Raw genomic sequence first — 16357 nt, forward strand, 5'->3', positions numbered from 1 at the left:
AACCATAGAACTAGCCTATAATTCACTGGAAACTAAAAGGACATTTAGAGTTACAGTTTTCATCGGTGGGTGTGCTTTCCGAAATGTCATCGGTGGAGATGGATGTCCTCGCGGAGGGCGGACTGGGAAATGTTTGGGGTTTTGTTTTTACCAGCAATAAGCAAATTTATTTTTCATCACTACCTTTCCAGTACTTTCGCACTCAATTATAACATAAAATTAAAGCCTTGAGCCCCGAGTCCCTGCAAAGCTAATCAGCCTGAAGACTTCAGTCCCTCGTCCTCACTCCGACACCCCCCGCCCCCGCCCCCGCCCCCGCCCCGCCTGAGGTCGAACTAGAGACGAGCTCACCGAGGGCCTCCGGGAACCGAACGGCAGGAAAGCGACGTGGAGGCCGCGGCTCCCAGCCCTCCCCCCGGCCCCGCCAGCCCCTCCCGCTCCCGGCGCGCCCCCCGGCCCGAGCGCGCCGCCGCACCGCGCCGACTTCCGCTTCCCCGGCAGGCGGGAGGCGCCCCGGCCCCGGCCCCGGCCCCGGCCCCGGCCCCAGCCCCAGCGCAGCCCCTCCCGGCCGCAGGGGTCGCTCCTGAGCCCGCGGGGCGCCTGCCGGCGGCAGTCTGGCGCGGGAGGCGGGGCGGAGGGCCGGCCGGTAGCCCACGTGGGTGTTAAGCGGCCGCCCCCGCCGCCGAGCCAGAGTCGAGAGCTGGCGGCGGAGCGCGAGTAGGACGTGGCCAGTCGGCACGGCGGTGAGCGCAACTCAGCCGGGCGCTCGCGGGCTGCAGGCAACCGGCCGGGAGGAGAGGGAGGGAGAGGGAGAGGGAGCGGGCGGGCCGGCCGGCCGGCCTCCGCGCCTGGGCGGCGTGACCCTCCCGGGAGGCGGGGTGGAGATCTGGGGTCCCGGGCCCGCCGCGCCGCACACGTGCCCGGGGGCCCGCGGGCGCCGCCTTCCCGCGCTTTGCCTGGGATTCCATGGAGACTCGGGCCCCGCCGCCTCCTGCGCGCAGTGGTCACGTCCCGGGAAAGGTTGCCCTCATTTGCCCGGTCGTAGTGTCATGCCGGCACCGCGCCGGGCAGGGAGGGCGGAGGCGCTTATGAATGGGAGACCCTCGCAGGTTGTTGTGGCAGAGTCAGCGAACGTTTAGGGCCGGGAAGACAACAAAGTTGGAAGTTGTCTCCTTAAGCTGACCCTTGTGCGGATCGGGATCCCGAGCCCCGGAGCAGGAGCTCCCGAGCCAGCTGCTGAGCGGCGAGACTGGTTTGCATCCCAGCGCCCGTGGGCCCCACCAGCTCTGGGCGCTCGGATGGCGGGCGCCAGCTTCGGCCTTGAAGCTGGAATCTTCCCGGAGCAATTCGTGTTACCTAGTGGGGAATGCGGCCTCCTCGGATTCTCCCACACGATAAGTTAATTTCCCGAAGGAATGAAAAAGATACATGGTCTGCGTTGTTTCGTTTGGAGTTTGACTCCGGTGTAGTTTGAAGGAAGGGTAAGGGGACGCTGAAAGGATTCCGTTTTTCTCTTCCAGTTGATACGAAGGCTCACGAATCAGTTTAATTAACTCAACTTGATCAGTCTGGCTGCCTCCACGCCCCATTGCCTCCTTCAAGCCAAAGCTACGCGTAATTTGAAACAGATGCCCCTTATGAGTTAATCTGTTAAGACTGTTTGTTAACTGTTCTAATAATTCTACAAGTAGTTATTTGTAGGAGTTGATGTGTTTGTTTGACTTGCCTAAAAGGGTCGAATCTAAAAGGGTTGAATTCGCATTGATGACACAGTACCATCTGCTGTGCCTCTTCTAAGAAAGAAATGTCCACCCCCGCCAAGGGAATGGGCTGCATTGGATGTGACCTGTCTGTGACTCCTTTCCCCCCTTGTCTCCATTTTCCTCTAAAATGCAGGGTTGGGTGTTTTGTTTTCTCTTTTTGGCCAGGTGGGAATACTCTGCTTGATAGAACAGACCCAAAAGGCAAGACTTGAGTTGAATCCTGTCTCTGCCACGGACTTGTTGTATGACCTTGGACAAGTCCTTGTCTTCCTCTGGACTCAGTTTTCCATCTGGAAAAGGAAGAGATTGGGTTAGGACCCTGATATCCTTCTCTAGATACTGGATGGTCACCGTCTTATCGACCTTAGTAATTGGTACTGCCTCTCCAGGTCTATCAGTAACATAAAGTCAGTGTTTTGTACATCTAATTGTATGTCTAATTTTAGTTGGCTTTATTAAGTAGTGTTCTTGTGCTGTTGCTGGTTTTAACATTTTTTGTAAAGATTCTTGGTGTCTAGTCATTGACAACATGCTTCAAGTGGTTAAAAAACTTCTTGGTGGCTAAAATTATTCTCCGCTGCTGCTGATTAGGAAGATGTTGGTATTCATTGGTCATCCAGCCTGCCCACCCCCTCCTCTGAGAGGTGTCCTGACTGGGATCACACAGGTCTTCAGTGTGATGGATAAAAAGCATTCCTTGTTATTCAGGCGTTAAGTCAGTGACATAGCTTGAAAATCATACAGAATTGGTTTCTGTATTGGTTATTTTAATATTCTATGTGAATGAAACACCTCTCCTTTTCTAGTCAATGTTAATTAAGTCCATGCCTTGCCAATGGTTGATTTTTGTCTGAAGTAGAGGAGTAGACCCTGGTTTTCCGAAACTTCTAGGCTCCAGCTCAAACCTACTGAATCAACATTTCCAGGAGAGCAGCCTGGTTATTGGAATGTTTAACAAGTGTCCCAGGTGATTCTTATCAAGCAAATTAGGGGCACAATGGACCCAGGGGTTGCTTCTCAAAGTATGGTTAATAGCCAGGCATTATCAACTTCACCTGGGAGCAGGTGAAGGCAGGCAGCATTTCTGGTCCCACTTGAAGCCAATCACATCAGAATCGGCCTTTTAACAAGGTCCCCAGGTGATTCGTGTGCATGTTTATGGTTGAGAAGTTCTGGAAGGCCTATGATGATAGTAATGTTTGGTGCTGTGCTTTGTAGTTGTTCTAAGACCTCCTGGTGTGTGTTCACAGTTCATCGTATTTGTCCGACGTGGCTGTTTGATTGCCCTCGTATTATAATGATAGTACTTTTATTTTTCACCTTGTATAGATGGGAACCTCCAGGTTTAGGGGCCCAAAGGGCCACCATACCAGTGGCAGAGCAAGCATTCAGACCCAGGCGTGTGTCACTTGGCCGAGCTCCTAACCCATTCCTTTCCAGGCTACTGTTTTGTGACCTTCTCTTAGGGTCTCAGGCCGCTGTCTGAATTTGGAACAGAACCCAGTGGACTGATGGTTTAACTTAGGCCTCTGAAAAACTGGTTTGATGGGGCTTGGGATGTGCGGTTGGCTTGCTTATTGGCATTCGTTTCTTGAGGGTTTCAGAAAGGTTGGTTGAAGTGCCCTCACCTGTGGCTGTAGCAGTGCTACGTGAGCAAGGTTTTTGGTCTGCGTGCTTTTCATGGGGAGGTGGTGGGCAGGGAGAAGGGGAGGCGGATCACTAAGCTGCTCTGACAGCTCGAGCCCCCTCCTTTGGAGCAACGTAGAGACAGTTTCCCGGTTCCCTGAAGTTCAAGTCCAGTAGCTAGGCAGCAGGCCTAGAGAAAGGGGGGCTGCGGAGGCCCGACTGATGGTGAACTCTTGCCTCCTTCTAGGAATATGAGGTGCCCATTGTAAGCTCGTGAGAGTTGCCCTCCGCGGAACCCAGCAGAGGAGTGGGCAAACATGAAATCCAATCCTGCCATCCAAGCTGCCATTGACCTTACGGCGGGGGCCGCAGGTAATCCCAGAGAAAACCCCTCCTTTGTTCCTCAAATACCTTCTGCAAGTGAGCTCTGGCGAAGACATTGCCTTTGTAGCTCCAGAAGCGACATGCTTTAACCCTGGAATGAATCCACTTAATACAGGTGTGATACTGGGTTGCAAACACAGCAGAAGGTAGAGTAGTTCCCGCTGTAGTAGAGCTATGAGTCAGGGTATGGTGTGGGAGTGTCCCCGGGTGACAGCTGGAACATATCACAGCTCAGAGCTGAAGCCGCTCGTCCATTGCCATGTGGCTGGGATATGCAGGATTCCACCCCAAGCCTGGCAGCCTTCAGAGGCCTTAGAGTGCAAAAATAACACTGTGCCATCTCTCCAGGGAAAATCCTAGTTACTGTCCTTACAACTGCTGGGGGAGAGAAAGGATACCCTTAGAAATGTCATTGGTAAATCAGGCTGACTTTTTACTGTGTCTTAAAGCCCTGAAAGGAGAGGCCCCAGGATTGGCCGAGGAGTGGTGGGCGGGGCGAGTGCTGGGGCGGACTCTGGCCCCACTAGGCACCATCGAGTTCTGGACAGCACCTGCCACCGCAGGCCACTCTTTAGAAAGGTCACCTTTTTTCAGCCTGAGGCAAGTGACAGACTTGGAAGTGCCTGGGTGGTTACTTGGTTCTCCAGATTCCTGGATGATTCTAGGGCTGGAGGAGCGCTGGAATGCCCATACTTCCCAGATGCAGACCCTGGCTTACCCTTGCCTCCCTCACCGATTCTTATATTGGGTCACCGCTCCTTGGAGTGAAGAGGCCAGGGGAGCCGGTTGCCCATTGTCCTTTTATCTGGTGGGACCTCCTGAGTCAACAGATCAAGAGCAGTCAGAGCCGCCTTCTCTCATCCTGTCGTCGTCTTTTTTTTTTTTTAATATTTATTTATTTGGTTGCATCGGGTCTTAGTTGCGGCTCACGGGCTCCTTAGTTGTGGCATGCGAACTCTTAGTTGCAGCGTGTATGTGGGATCTAATTCCCGGACCAGGGATCGAACCCGGGCTCCCTGCGTTGGGAGTGTGGAGTCTTTTTTTTTTTTTTTTTTTTTGCGGTATGCGGGCCTGTCACTGTTGCGGCCTCTCCCGCTGCGGAGCACAGGCTCCGGACACGCAGGTTCAGCGGCCATGGCTCACGGGCCCAGCCGCTCCGCGGCATGTGGGATCTTCCCGGAACGGGGCACGAACCTGTGTCCCGTGCATCGGCAGGCGGACTCTCAACCACTGCGCCACCAGGGAAGCCCGGGAGCGTGGAGTCTTAATCACTGTGCCACCAGGGAAGTCCCCTGTCGTCTTCTTAATTGTAAAAAAGAAATCATGGGTTCAGGGAAGATCGAAGTATTTTTCCATGAACCAGAAATCGGCCAAAGTAGGCTCATGAGGAAGTCTGCAGACACTGATAAGTTCAGGCGAGGGCGCTCCCAGGTCAGAGACGACAAGGAGCAGGGGAACCAAGGGCTGCCTGGATTCCACCCCACGGCCTCTTACGCGCTGAGTGCCTTTGGGTCAGCCCCTCACCCTGCCGTGGAATCAAGCCCCCCAGGCCCTGTGCACCATCCCCGACCCCTTCACCACTCCCCGCTCCCCCAATGCCATACTGCGGAGGATGCTGACTTTGGCAACAGTGGACCCACTTGCTTGCCCTTGGCATCCTCTTACCCTCCCGTGAATGCCTGGGCTCAGTCTGTGTCTCTGCAATAGAAGGGCATTTTACCCCATGAGGGATGCTCAGCTTTTGGAATTTTATATCCTTCAGTCACTCTATCAAAGATAGACTGTAGGATCTGTTGTGATAGAATTAAAATGCATCTAGGTTGTCAAAATTATGAACCCACTTTAAAATTTCTGACATTCACCTCTTTTGGAATTTTTTTTTTTTTTTTTTTTTTTCCTGCGGTACGCGGGCCTCTCGCTGTTGTGGCCTCTCCCGTTGCGGAGCACAGGCTCCGGACACGCAGGCTCAGCGGCCATGGCTCACGGGCCCAGCCGCTCCACGGCACGTGGGATCCTCCCGGACCGGGGCATGAACCCGTGTCCCCTGCATCGGCAGGCGGACTCTCAACCACTGCGCCACCAGGGAAGCCCCTTGGGAGTTATTCTTTTTTTTTTTTTTTGCGGTACGCGGTCCTCTCAGTGTTGTGGCCTCTCCTGTTGCGGAGCACAGGCTCCAGACGCGCAGGCTCAGCGACCATGGCTCACGGGCCCAGCCGCTCCGCGGCATGTGGGATCTTCCCGGATCGGGGCACGAACCCACGTGCCCTGCATGGGCAGGCGGACTCTCAACCACTGCGCCACCAGGGAAGCTCGGGAGTTACTCTTAACAGCCCTCCCTCCATCTCTACTTTCCACAACTTCATTGGAGTAACTGTGTATTATGTCTAAGTTATGAAATTGCATTTCTGAAATATGTAAGCCTTCTCTTCAATTTTGCTGAGGTTTTAGTCACCTCATCCAGTGGCTGTTTCCTGACACAAGCACGGGACGTCCCAGGCCCAAGGGGAGGTGGAAGCATTCACCAGTGACAGACAGTTCCCCAAATGCTGACCCAGTTCAGGGTCTGGAGATATTACAGGGTTTAATAGTTCATTCTCCTTACATTCAGAATTTTTATCGAAGTAATTGAATGCAATTCAATGCTTTTGTCGTATAAAAGCATATAAATATATGATTTATGCTAAGCAGGGGTAAGTTTCAATCCATTTCCTGTCTGAATACAAATCATTAATTGGTAGAGTCCAAATAAGATGTTTTCCCATAGGGTCAAACATTTAGCTCTTCAGGGACTAATTAGACCCTTTGTTTTCTTTATCTGTGGCCTATTCCTCTGTTATTTCCCTGATAGTCATTAGGACCACTGGACGTCAGACAAAAGAGTGATTAACACCAGACTCTTCCCTTCCCCTTCTTTTATGTGGACGCACACACAGACACAGTTAACCGCTGTAAATGAGCCACTTGTGGCGTAGCAGCCAGTATGTTAGAGCCTTATCCTAATGCTCACGTTAACCTGATAGGGAATCGAGGCTCGGAGGTCACGTCGCTTAGCCAGGATTTCACAGCAGAGTCGGGCTTTGAGCCCAGGTCCCTCTGACCAGTGCTCCTGAACACACGTCACACCTTCACATCCGGTGGCTTTGACTGTCAAACACACGTCCTCTCCTCTACCGAGTTGAGCTCCTTCAGGGCTGGAGCGGGGTGCCAGACTCATGAAGGACCCCTAGAAGTTTTATCGGACTGAGCTAGAAGGGTTGGCGGGGGGGAGGAGGTCAAAATGAAGTGACCCAGAGGTAAGCCCCGCGGTGGGCTGCCTGTCCCTCATCTCCATGGGTCCTCGAGGCCGCACTCTACCACGTGGCTGTAGACTGGTGCTGGACGAGGATTCCTGTCCTGGTTGTAGGGGGCACAGCATGTGTACTCACCGGGCAGCCCTTCGACACCATGAAGGTGAAGATGCAGACGTTCCCCGACCTGTACAGGGGCCTCACCGACTGCTGCCTGAAGACCTACTCCCAGGTGGGCTTCCGGGGCTTCTACAAGGGGACCAGCCCAGCGCTGATTGCCAACATCGCCGAGAACTCCGTCCTCTTCATGTGCTACGGATTCTGCCAGCAGGTGGTACGGAAAGTGGTTGGATTGGAAAAGCAGGCGAAGCTGAGGTGAGTTGAGGTCACTGAGACCTCTTTGAGAAACAACACTTGTGTAGTCAAGCTTTTTGTGAGACCTTATGGAGAAGAACATTTCCGTTTTTACAATAACTACTTCCTTTGATTAAGAAGTCATACATTGCCATCATAGAAAACTGGGGAAACGCACATGTGTTATGCAAAAGGAGAGTTGCCCATGATCCACCGCATAGAAACAACCACCCTCACGTTCCTTCCATTCTTCAGGAAGATGCTTTTCTTTCTTTCTTTAAAAAATTATTATTTTTATTATTTTTCTTTTTTTAATTGGAGTATAGTTGATTTACAATGTTGTGTTAGTTTCAGGTGTACAGCAAAGTGAATCAGTTATGCATATATATATATATATACACACACATTCTTTTTCAGATTCTTTTCCCATAGAGGTTATTACAGAATACTGAGTAGCGTTCCCTGTGCTATACAGTAGGTCCTTGTTGGTTGTCTGCTTTATTTAGAGTAGTGTGTTTATGTTCATCCCAATCTCCTAATTTATCCCCTCCCCCCATGTTTCCCCTTTGGTAACCTGAAATTTGGTTTCGAGATCTGTGAGTCTGTTTCTGTTTTGTAAATAAGCTCACTTGTGCCATTTTTAAAAATTAAATTCTAAATATAAGTGATATCATATGATATTTGGGGAAGATGCTTTTCAAATGCTGCTGTTGGTGCCACTTCTCTGGGCAGAAGTGCAGAACTTAAACCATAGATGCAACTTGTGACCCGAGCTTTGGGTTTCACGTCATCAGCAGAATGCAGGGTATTGGAAGAGCCAAATAGGTTTGAGGAAGAACTTGGAATTTTAGGAAGGGTCAGAGCATCTGAGAAGATGCAGGTGAACCTACTGTTTCATTGGTCGAGTCTGCCCCAAACATCAGACTTGGGTGTGTAGTTGGTCATTCCTTGGGTATTTATTATACCGAGACTAAAAGGAATTCGGAAACCACTGGGATGTTTAGCCTTTACTCCTTTGAACAGTGATTTATTTTATAAGTTTTCACTCTTTTTAAAAAAAATTATTTATTTATTTTTGGCTGCATTGGGTCTTTGTTGCTGCATGCGGGCTTTCTCTAGTTGCGGCGAGTGTGGGCTACTCTTCGTTGCGGTGCGCAGGCTTCTCATTGTGGTGGCTTCTCGTTGCAGAGCACAGGCTCTAGGCGTGTGGGCTTCAGTAGTTGTAGCATGCGGGCTCAGTAGTTGTGGCTCGTGGGCTCTAGTGCTCAGACTCAGTAGTTGTGGCACACAGACTTAGTTGCTCCGTGGCATGTGGGATCTTCCCCGACCAGGGCTCAAACCCGTGTCCCCTGCATTGGCAGGTGGATGCTTAACCACTGTGCCATCAGGAAAGTCCCCATTGGTTTATTTTAAATCATTTAAAATTATTGTTATCAGCTTCGTGGTTGCAGAGGGCAGTCTTGCCTGTTGTTTTGGTGGGAATTCAAGACCCTATTGCAAACACAGGTCCCATGTGGCTAAAGTAGGTTCCTTTTGTACTGAAGTCTTTGGGGGTGCCTGGAGATGTGCCCATTTATAGCAGGCATCCCATCTTGATAGATGGAACTTGTTTTTTAAAGGCTTGGGACTGGATGAGATCCCCCAGGGAGACAGTGTTTATAGGACTGAGCACAGATCCTAGGACCCTCCAGCAGGGAGGGGTCAGGAAAAAGAGGAAGTAAAGAAATAAGCAGAAGATAAACCAGGAGAATGTGGTGTCCCGTGGTAGAGACAGACAGGAAGGGCACTGCAGTGACTGCAGCTCTTTGCACTGGAGCGAGAGACCTCCTAGCTGAGGAGACCTGGAGCTGAGGTCTCCGTCAGCATCCTTGGAGAAGGACAGGGAAATGGAGCAACCACAGGAGATTCTGGAGCAGGTTCTGCAGTGAAGAAAGCTTCCTCTTTCACTCGGCCTAACCCAGCACCCACGTCTTTTTTGAACGTGGGGGACAGGAGGGGGGCTGCAGCTTTTTCATCCTGCAGAACAGTGGTTGCTCATTACCAGTGAGCAAATGCTGCCTGAGAGCTTACGAAGCTCGGACATGCGCGTCGTGCTTTCTTAGCCCTCACCGTGGTCCTGCGCGAGAATCCAGGCAGGTGATGGTATCCGTTCTATAGATGGGGAAACTCTGGTACAGATACTGATGTGCTGAAGATCACTGGGTTAATAAGTGACAGAGCCGGGACTGCAGCCCGTGTCTTCTGCACCCCCAATCCGGCATTCTTCCCTCAAGACCACAGGCGGGGCTCTGGAGTACTTTGTAGGGGTCAGGTCTAGAGAAAACATTAATAATTACACAGAAGCAGGGAAAGGAACTGCTTGTGATCACCTGTTACGAATTTCTGCAGTGATACAGTAAATATTCTCGGTTTGAACACTCCCTGAGTAGCGCTCTCTTTTCACCTTTGGCTGGACGGGCTCTGACACAGCAGGAGTGTTTAGGAACATGTTTGTTGAGTGGGTGACAAAACAGTTGATTCCTCCAAAATCCCATCCTATGCCGACTGCCATTTGAGATCCAGTTCTAAACGTTTCTACTATAGGCACAGCCTGGGGCCCAAGTCCCTCATCTCATGCACTGGTAGGTGAAAGCATTTATTAGCCAGAGTCCACTGCAGATCTGACTTGGCCCCGGGTTGCCCTGTATCAGCATGCTTGGGGTTCGTTCAGGCGTTACCGCCTCTTGGATGAAACAGCCGTCCGTATCTGTCGATACCACCTTTGTTCCAGCGAGACTGGCAAACCCTGGTCAATGACCCTGATTGACTACGGCCTGTCAGCAGGTTGACAGAGAGTCCCAGAGGGAGGCCAAGTATGGATCTGCAGACTGGCCAAGAGACAAACCCTTTAAGCTTTGGTTTTGACAAACAATTTAAGTAGGAGTGAAGGGGGAAGGATAGAGGGGATGGCGTCGGGCACTTCCCACCCCTAGAAAAAGCCGCGTGCCGGTACAGTTGTGGAGCTGGCTCTCCTAGTGACCGTCTGACGCGTCATTCTTTAAAATCGAAAGGAAGGCCACACTGCAGGCGGTGTCTTCCTCCTGAAAGCAGGCCTGCTCCAAGCCAGCTCTTCTGAGGCCCGGCTGTGTTAACAGGCCGGCTCAGCCCTGGGCACCCACTTCACATCCACCTGAGGCACCAAGGCACCAAGGCCAGACCACCAGGGATAGGAGATCGGGACCGGGATGGTAGGCAGCCCTTGGCTTTGTGCAGGCACACGTCAGATATTTGAGGTTCGGTTCCAGACCATCTTGCAAATTTTTTGGTTTCCCAGTGCATATAAAGCTGTGTTCACACTATACTGCAGTCTGTGCAATAGTGTTATGTCCCAAAAAGAATGTACCTACCTTAATTTAAAAATACTTTATTGCTAAAAAAAATGCTAACCATCCTCTGACAACTCAGGGTTGCCACAAACCTTCAACTTTGTTATAAAGCAGAAACTAACACACCATTGTAAAGCAATTGTACTCCAATAAAGGTGTTTAAAAAAAAAAAAGAAAAAGGAATTTAAAAAATGCAGTATCTTCAAAAAGTAATAAAGTGAAGTGCGATAAAACAAGGTTTGCCTATAGTAACGTTTGACCTCAGTTTCTATAACTATTAGTTCATTGTAACTTTTTTTATGGTTTCAAAACACTTTTTATAAAACATTTAAAATTTTTTTATTTTATATTGGAATATAGTTGATTTACAATGTTGTGTTTCAGGTGTACAGCTAAGTGATTCAGTTATACATATATCCATTCTTTTTCAGATTATTTTCCCATATAGGTTATTAAAGAATATTGAGTAGAGTTCCCTGTGCTATTCAGTACATCCTTGTTGATTATCTATTTTATATATATGTTAATCCCAAACTCCTGATTTATTCCCCCCCACCATGTTTCCCCTTTGGAAACTATAAGTTTGTTCTCAAAGTCTGTGAATCTGTTTCTGTTTTGTAAATAAGTTCATTTGTATCATTTTTTTTAAGATTCCACATATAAGTGATATCATATGATATTTGTCTTTCTCTGTCTGACTTACTTCACTTAGTATGATAATCTCTAGCTCCCTCTGTGTTGCTGCAAATGGCATTATTTCATTCTTTTTTATGGCTGAGTAATATTCCACTGTATATATGTACCACATCTTCTTTATCCATTCCTCTGTTGATGGATGTTTAGGTTGCTTCCATGTCTTGGCTATTGTAAATAGTGCTGCTGTGAACATTGGGGTGCATGTATCTTTCTGATTTGGTTTTCTCTGGATATATGCCCAGGAGTGGAATTGCTGGATCATATGGTAGTTCTGTTTTTAGTTTTTTAAGGAACCTCCATACTGTTCTCCATAGTGGCTGTATCAATTTACATTCCCACCAACAGTGCAGGAGGATTCCCTTTTCTCCACACCCTCTCCAGCATTTATTGTTTGTAAGCTTTTTGGTGATGGCCATTATGACTGGTGTGAGGTGATACCTCGTTGTAGTTTTGATTTGCATTTCTTTAGTAATTAGTGATGTTAAGCATCTTTTCATGTGGTTTTTGGCCATCTGTATGTATTCTTTGGAGAAATGTCTATTTAGATCTTCTGTCCATTTTTTTTATTGGGTTGTTGTTTTTTTGATATAGAGCTGCATGAAGTATTTGTATATTTTGGAGATTAACCCTTGTCAGTCACTTCATTTACAAATATTTTCTCCCATTTTGTAGGTTGTATTTTTGTTTTGTTTATGGTTTCCTTTGCTGTGCAAGAGCTTTTAAGTTTAATTAGGTCCCATCTGTTTATTTTTGTTTTTATTTTCATTACTCCAGGAATAGATCCAAAAAGATATCGCTGTGATTTATGTCAGAGTGTTCTGCCTATGTTTTCCTCTAAGAGTTTTATTTTTTTAAAGATTTATTTATTATTTTATTTTTGGCTGTATTGGGTCTTAGTTGCGGCATGTGGGATCTCTCGTTGCAGTGCAAGAGCTCTTCCTTGTGGTGTGCAGACTTCTCTCTAGTTGTGGCACACAGGCTCCAGAGCATGTGGGCTCTGTAGTTTGTGGCACACAGGCTCTAGTTGAGGCACACGAGCTCAGTAGTTGTGGCGTGTGGGCTTAGCTGCCCCGTGGCATGTGGGATCTTAGTTCCCTGACCAGGGGTCAAACCCACGCCCCCTGCATTGTAAGGTGGATTTTTTACCACTGGACCACTGCGCAAGTCCCCTCTAAGAGTTTTATGGTATCTGGCCTTACATTTAGGTCTTTAATCCATTTTGAGTTTATTTTTGTGTATGGTGTTAGAGAATGTTCAAATTTCATTCTTTCACATGTAGTTGTCCAGTTTTCCCAGCACCATTTATTGAAGAGCCTTTCTTTTCTCCATTGTTTATTCTTGCCTCCTTTGTCATGGATTAACTGAGCATAGGTGTGTGGGTTTATTTCTGGGATTTCTTTCCTGTTCCATTGATCTATATTTCTGTTTTTGTGCCAGTACCATACTGTTATGATTACTGTAGCTTTGTAGTATAGTCTGAAGTCAGGGAGTCTGATTCCTCCAGCTCCTTTTCTCTTTCTCAGGATTGCTTTGGCTATTTGAGGTCTTTTGTGTTTCCAGACAGATGAAAAAATTTTTTGTTCCAGTTCTGTGAAAAATGCCATTGGTAGTTTGATAGGGACTGCATTGAATCTGTAGATTACCTTGGGTAGTATGTCATTTTGACAATATTCTTCCAATCCAAGAGCATGGTATTTTTTTTTTTTTTTGTGACCGTGCCACATGGCTTGTGGGATCTTAGTTCCCCAACAAGGTATTGAACCCAGGTCCTCTGCAGTGAAAGCATGGAGTCCTAAACACTGGACTGCTGCAGAATTCCCCTGTTTATGTCATCTTTGATTTCTTTCATCAGTGTCTTATAGTTTTCAGAGTACAGGTTTTCTGCCTACTCAGGTAGGTTTATTCCTAGGTATTTTATTCTTTTTGATGTGATGGTAAATGGGATTGTTTCCTTAATTTCTCTTTTTGATCTTTTGTAGTAAGTACATAGGAATGCAAGAGATTTCTGAGTAGTAATTTTGTATCCTGCAACTTTACTGAATTCATTGATGAGTTCTAGTAGTTTCTTGGTAGCATGTTCAGGATTTTCTATGTTTAGATCATGCCATCTGCAGACAGTGATGGCTTTACTTCTATTCCAATTTCGATTCCTTTTATTTCTTTTTCTTCTTTGATTGCCATGGCTAGGACTTCCAAAACTATGTTGAATAAAAGTGGCCAGAGTGGACATCCTTGTCTCACTCCTCATCTTAGAGGAAATGCTTTTCAGCTTTTCACCGTTAAGAATGATGTTAACTGTGGGTTTGTCCTATATGGCCTTTACTATGTTGAGCTAAGTTCCCTCTGTGCCCACTTTCTGGAGAGTTTTTATCATAAATGGGTGTTGAATTTTGTCAAAAGCTTTTCCTGAATCTATTGTTGATCGTATGGTTTTTATTTTTCAGTTTGTTAATGTGGTCTATCACACTGATTGATTTGTGGATATTGAAGAATCCTTGCATCCCTGGGATAAATCCCACTTGATCATGGTGTATGACCCTTTTAATGTATTGTTGGATTCAGTTTGCTAGTATTTTGTTGAGGATTTTTGCATCTGTGTTCATCAGTGATATTGGCCTGTAATTTTCCTTTTTTGTTATATCTTTGTCTGGTTTTGGTATCAGGGTGATGGTGGCCTCATAGAATGAGTTTGGGAGTGTTCCTTCCTCTGAAATTTTTTGGAATAGTTTCAGAAGAATGGGTGTTAACTCTTCTCTAAATGTTTGATAGAATTCGCCTGTGAAGCCATCTGGTCCTGGACTTTTGTTTGTTGGGAGTTTTTTAATCACAGTTTGAATTTCATTAGTTGTGATTGGTCTGTTCATAGTTTCTGTTTCTTCCTTGTTCAGTCTTACAAGGTTGTACCTTTCTAAGAATTTGTCTGTTTCTTCTAGGTTGTCCATTTTATTGGCATATAGTTGCTTGTAGTAGTCTCTTAGGATCCTTTGTATTTCTGTGGTGTCAGTTATAACTTTTTTCATTTCTAGTTTTATTGATTTGAGCCCTCTCCCTTTTTTTCTTGATGAATCTGGCTAAAGCTTTATGAATTTTGCTTATCTTTTCAAAGAACCAGCTTTTACTTTCATTGATCTTTTCTATTGTTTCCTTCATCTCTATTTCATTTATTTCTGCTCTGATCTTTTTTTTTTTTTTTTTTTTGCTGCACGCAGGCCTCTCACTGTTGTGGCCTCTCCCTTTGCCGAGCACAGGCTCCGGACGCGCAAGCTCAGCGGCCATGGCTCACGGGCCCAGCCGCTCCACGGCATGTGGGATCTTCCCGGACCGGGGCATGAACCCGTGTCCCCTGCATCGGCAGGCAGACTCAACCAGTGCGCCACCAGGGAAGCCCTTTGCTCTGATCTTTATGATTTCTTTCCTTCCACTAACTTTGGGTTTTGTTCTTTCTCTAGTTGCCTTAGATGTAAGGTTAGGTTGTTTGAGATTTTTCTTTTTGTTTCCTGAGGTAAGATTGTATTGCTATAAACCTCCCTCTTAGAAGTGCTTTTGCTGCATCCCATAGGTTTTGGATTGTAGTGTTTCTGTTGTCATTTGTGTCTAGGTATTTTTTTAGTTCCTCTTTGATTTCTTCAGTGATCCATTGGTTGTTTAGTAATACTGTTCAGCCTCCACGTGTTTGTGTTTCTTACAGTTTTTTTTTTCCTGTGATTGACTTCCAATCTCATAGTGTTGTGGTTGGAAAAGATGCTTGATATGATTTCAGTTTTCTTAAATTTACCAAGGCTTGCTTTGTGGCCTAGCATGTGGTCTATCCTGGAGAATGCTCCATGTGCACTTGAGAAGAATGTGTATTCTGCTGCTTTCTGATGGAATGTTCTACAAATACCAATTAAGTCCATCTGGTCTAATATGTCATTTAAGGCCTGTGTTTCCTTATTGATTTTCTGTCTGGATGATCTGTCCATTGGTGTGAGTGGGGTGGTTTTTTGTAACTTTAGGACAGTTGAATATGGTAGGTCTGTTAGGCTTCTCTGCTCACAGATGGAAGAGAAATCGTGAGGGGACCTCGCCACCTGGGCAGGCTGCCTAGGGGGTTACCTTTGGGGGCTCCTGGAGGTCTGTGAGTTCTGGTCGTCCAGTGACAGCCGGATGCTGGCAGTTAACAGGCGAGTGTCACAGCTAGTTGTTGCTGTGAGCAGCTCAGTCCTTTCTGTGCAACTAAAGATCGTCCCCGTAGGTGCCAGCGGTGCTCTCGTGACAGAACGTCCTCCCAAGGCTTGGAAAGGGTCTCCTTTGCTGACCCCCGTGAACTCTCAGGAGTCTTCCTGGCGATTTGTTTCTTGTACTTTCCCCTGTATTCTTTCCAGTTTCACTCCCCTGCTGGTGACTGAGGCTGGTGGTACTGAACCCATGTGAGATGAAGTGAATTCTTGCATTTTTGTACTATGTGCATTCATTTTCCATTTATATCTCCAGCTTCGCCCTTTGCCCTACAACCGTCGAGCTTGCTGACTCACACTGGTAGCACCACTGGCCCACCTCATGCCCTCTGCAGCTGAGGTCCGGGAGGTCATCAGCTGAACTGGGAAATCTTTTTTCAATGAGCAACATTTTGGTTAAAAATGTATCCTGGGTTTTCATCTGCAGCAGTTACATTACACTTGTGGTTGTCCTGGGCTGAATCCAGAGGCACGCAGGGATGGCCTCGAAACCTGTTTTTATTTAAAGCTCAGTGGCAAACACACTGAAGTATTAATAGTGTGTGTGTTGGGGTGGTGGGACCATAGGGAATTTTTTCCCCCACATTGTTTGGTTTGGTTTGGTTTTTCTGTGTCACTTCTGTGTTAGTTCTGGCTCTGCTAGAACAAAATACCCCAGGCTGGGT

General features: G+C 47.4%; 1 protein-coding gene across 2 annotated transcripts in view; it reads left to right on the top strand.

The window, feature by feature from the left end:
- The first annotated feature begins 500 nt into the window (after positions 1–500).
- Positions 501–16357, top strand: part of SLC25A15 (solute carrier family 25 member 15) — a 44291-nt gene continuing 28434 nt past the window's right edge. For both annotated transcript variants that reach the window (XM_079903376.1, XM_079903377.1), the window contains exons 1-3: positions 501–743; positions 3637–3761; positions 7177–7435. In XM_079903376.1, coding sequence (XP_079759502.1) covers positions 3707–3761; positions 7177–7435 — 314 coding nt within the window. In that variant the 5' untranslated portion in view covers positions 501–743; positions 3637–3706. The remainder of the gene's footprint in view (positions 744–3636; positions 3762–7176; positions 7436–16357) is intronic.

This window comes from Stenella coeruleoalba, assembly GCF_951394435.1.
Source record: "Stenella coeruleoalba genome assembly, chromosome: 18".
In the NCBI taxonomy this organism is placed as follows: domain Eukaryota; kingdom Metazoa; phylum Chordata; class Mammalia; order Artiodactyla; family Delphinidae; genus Stenella; species Stenella coeruleoalba.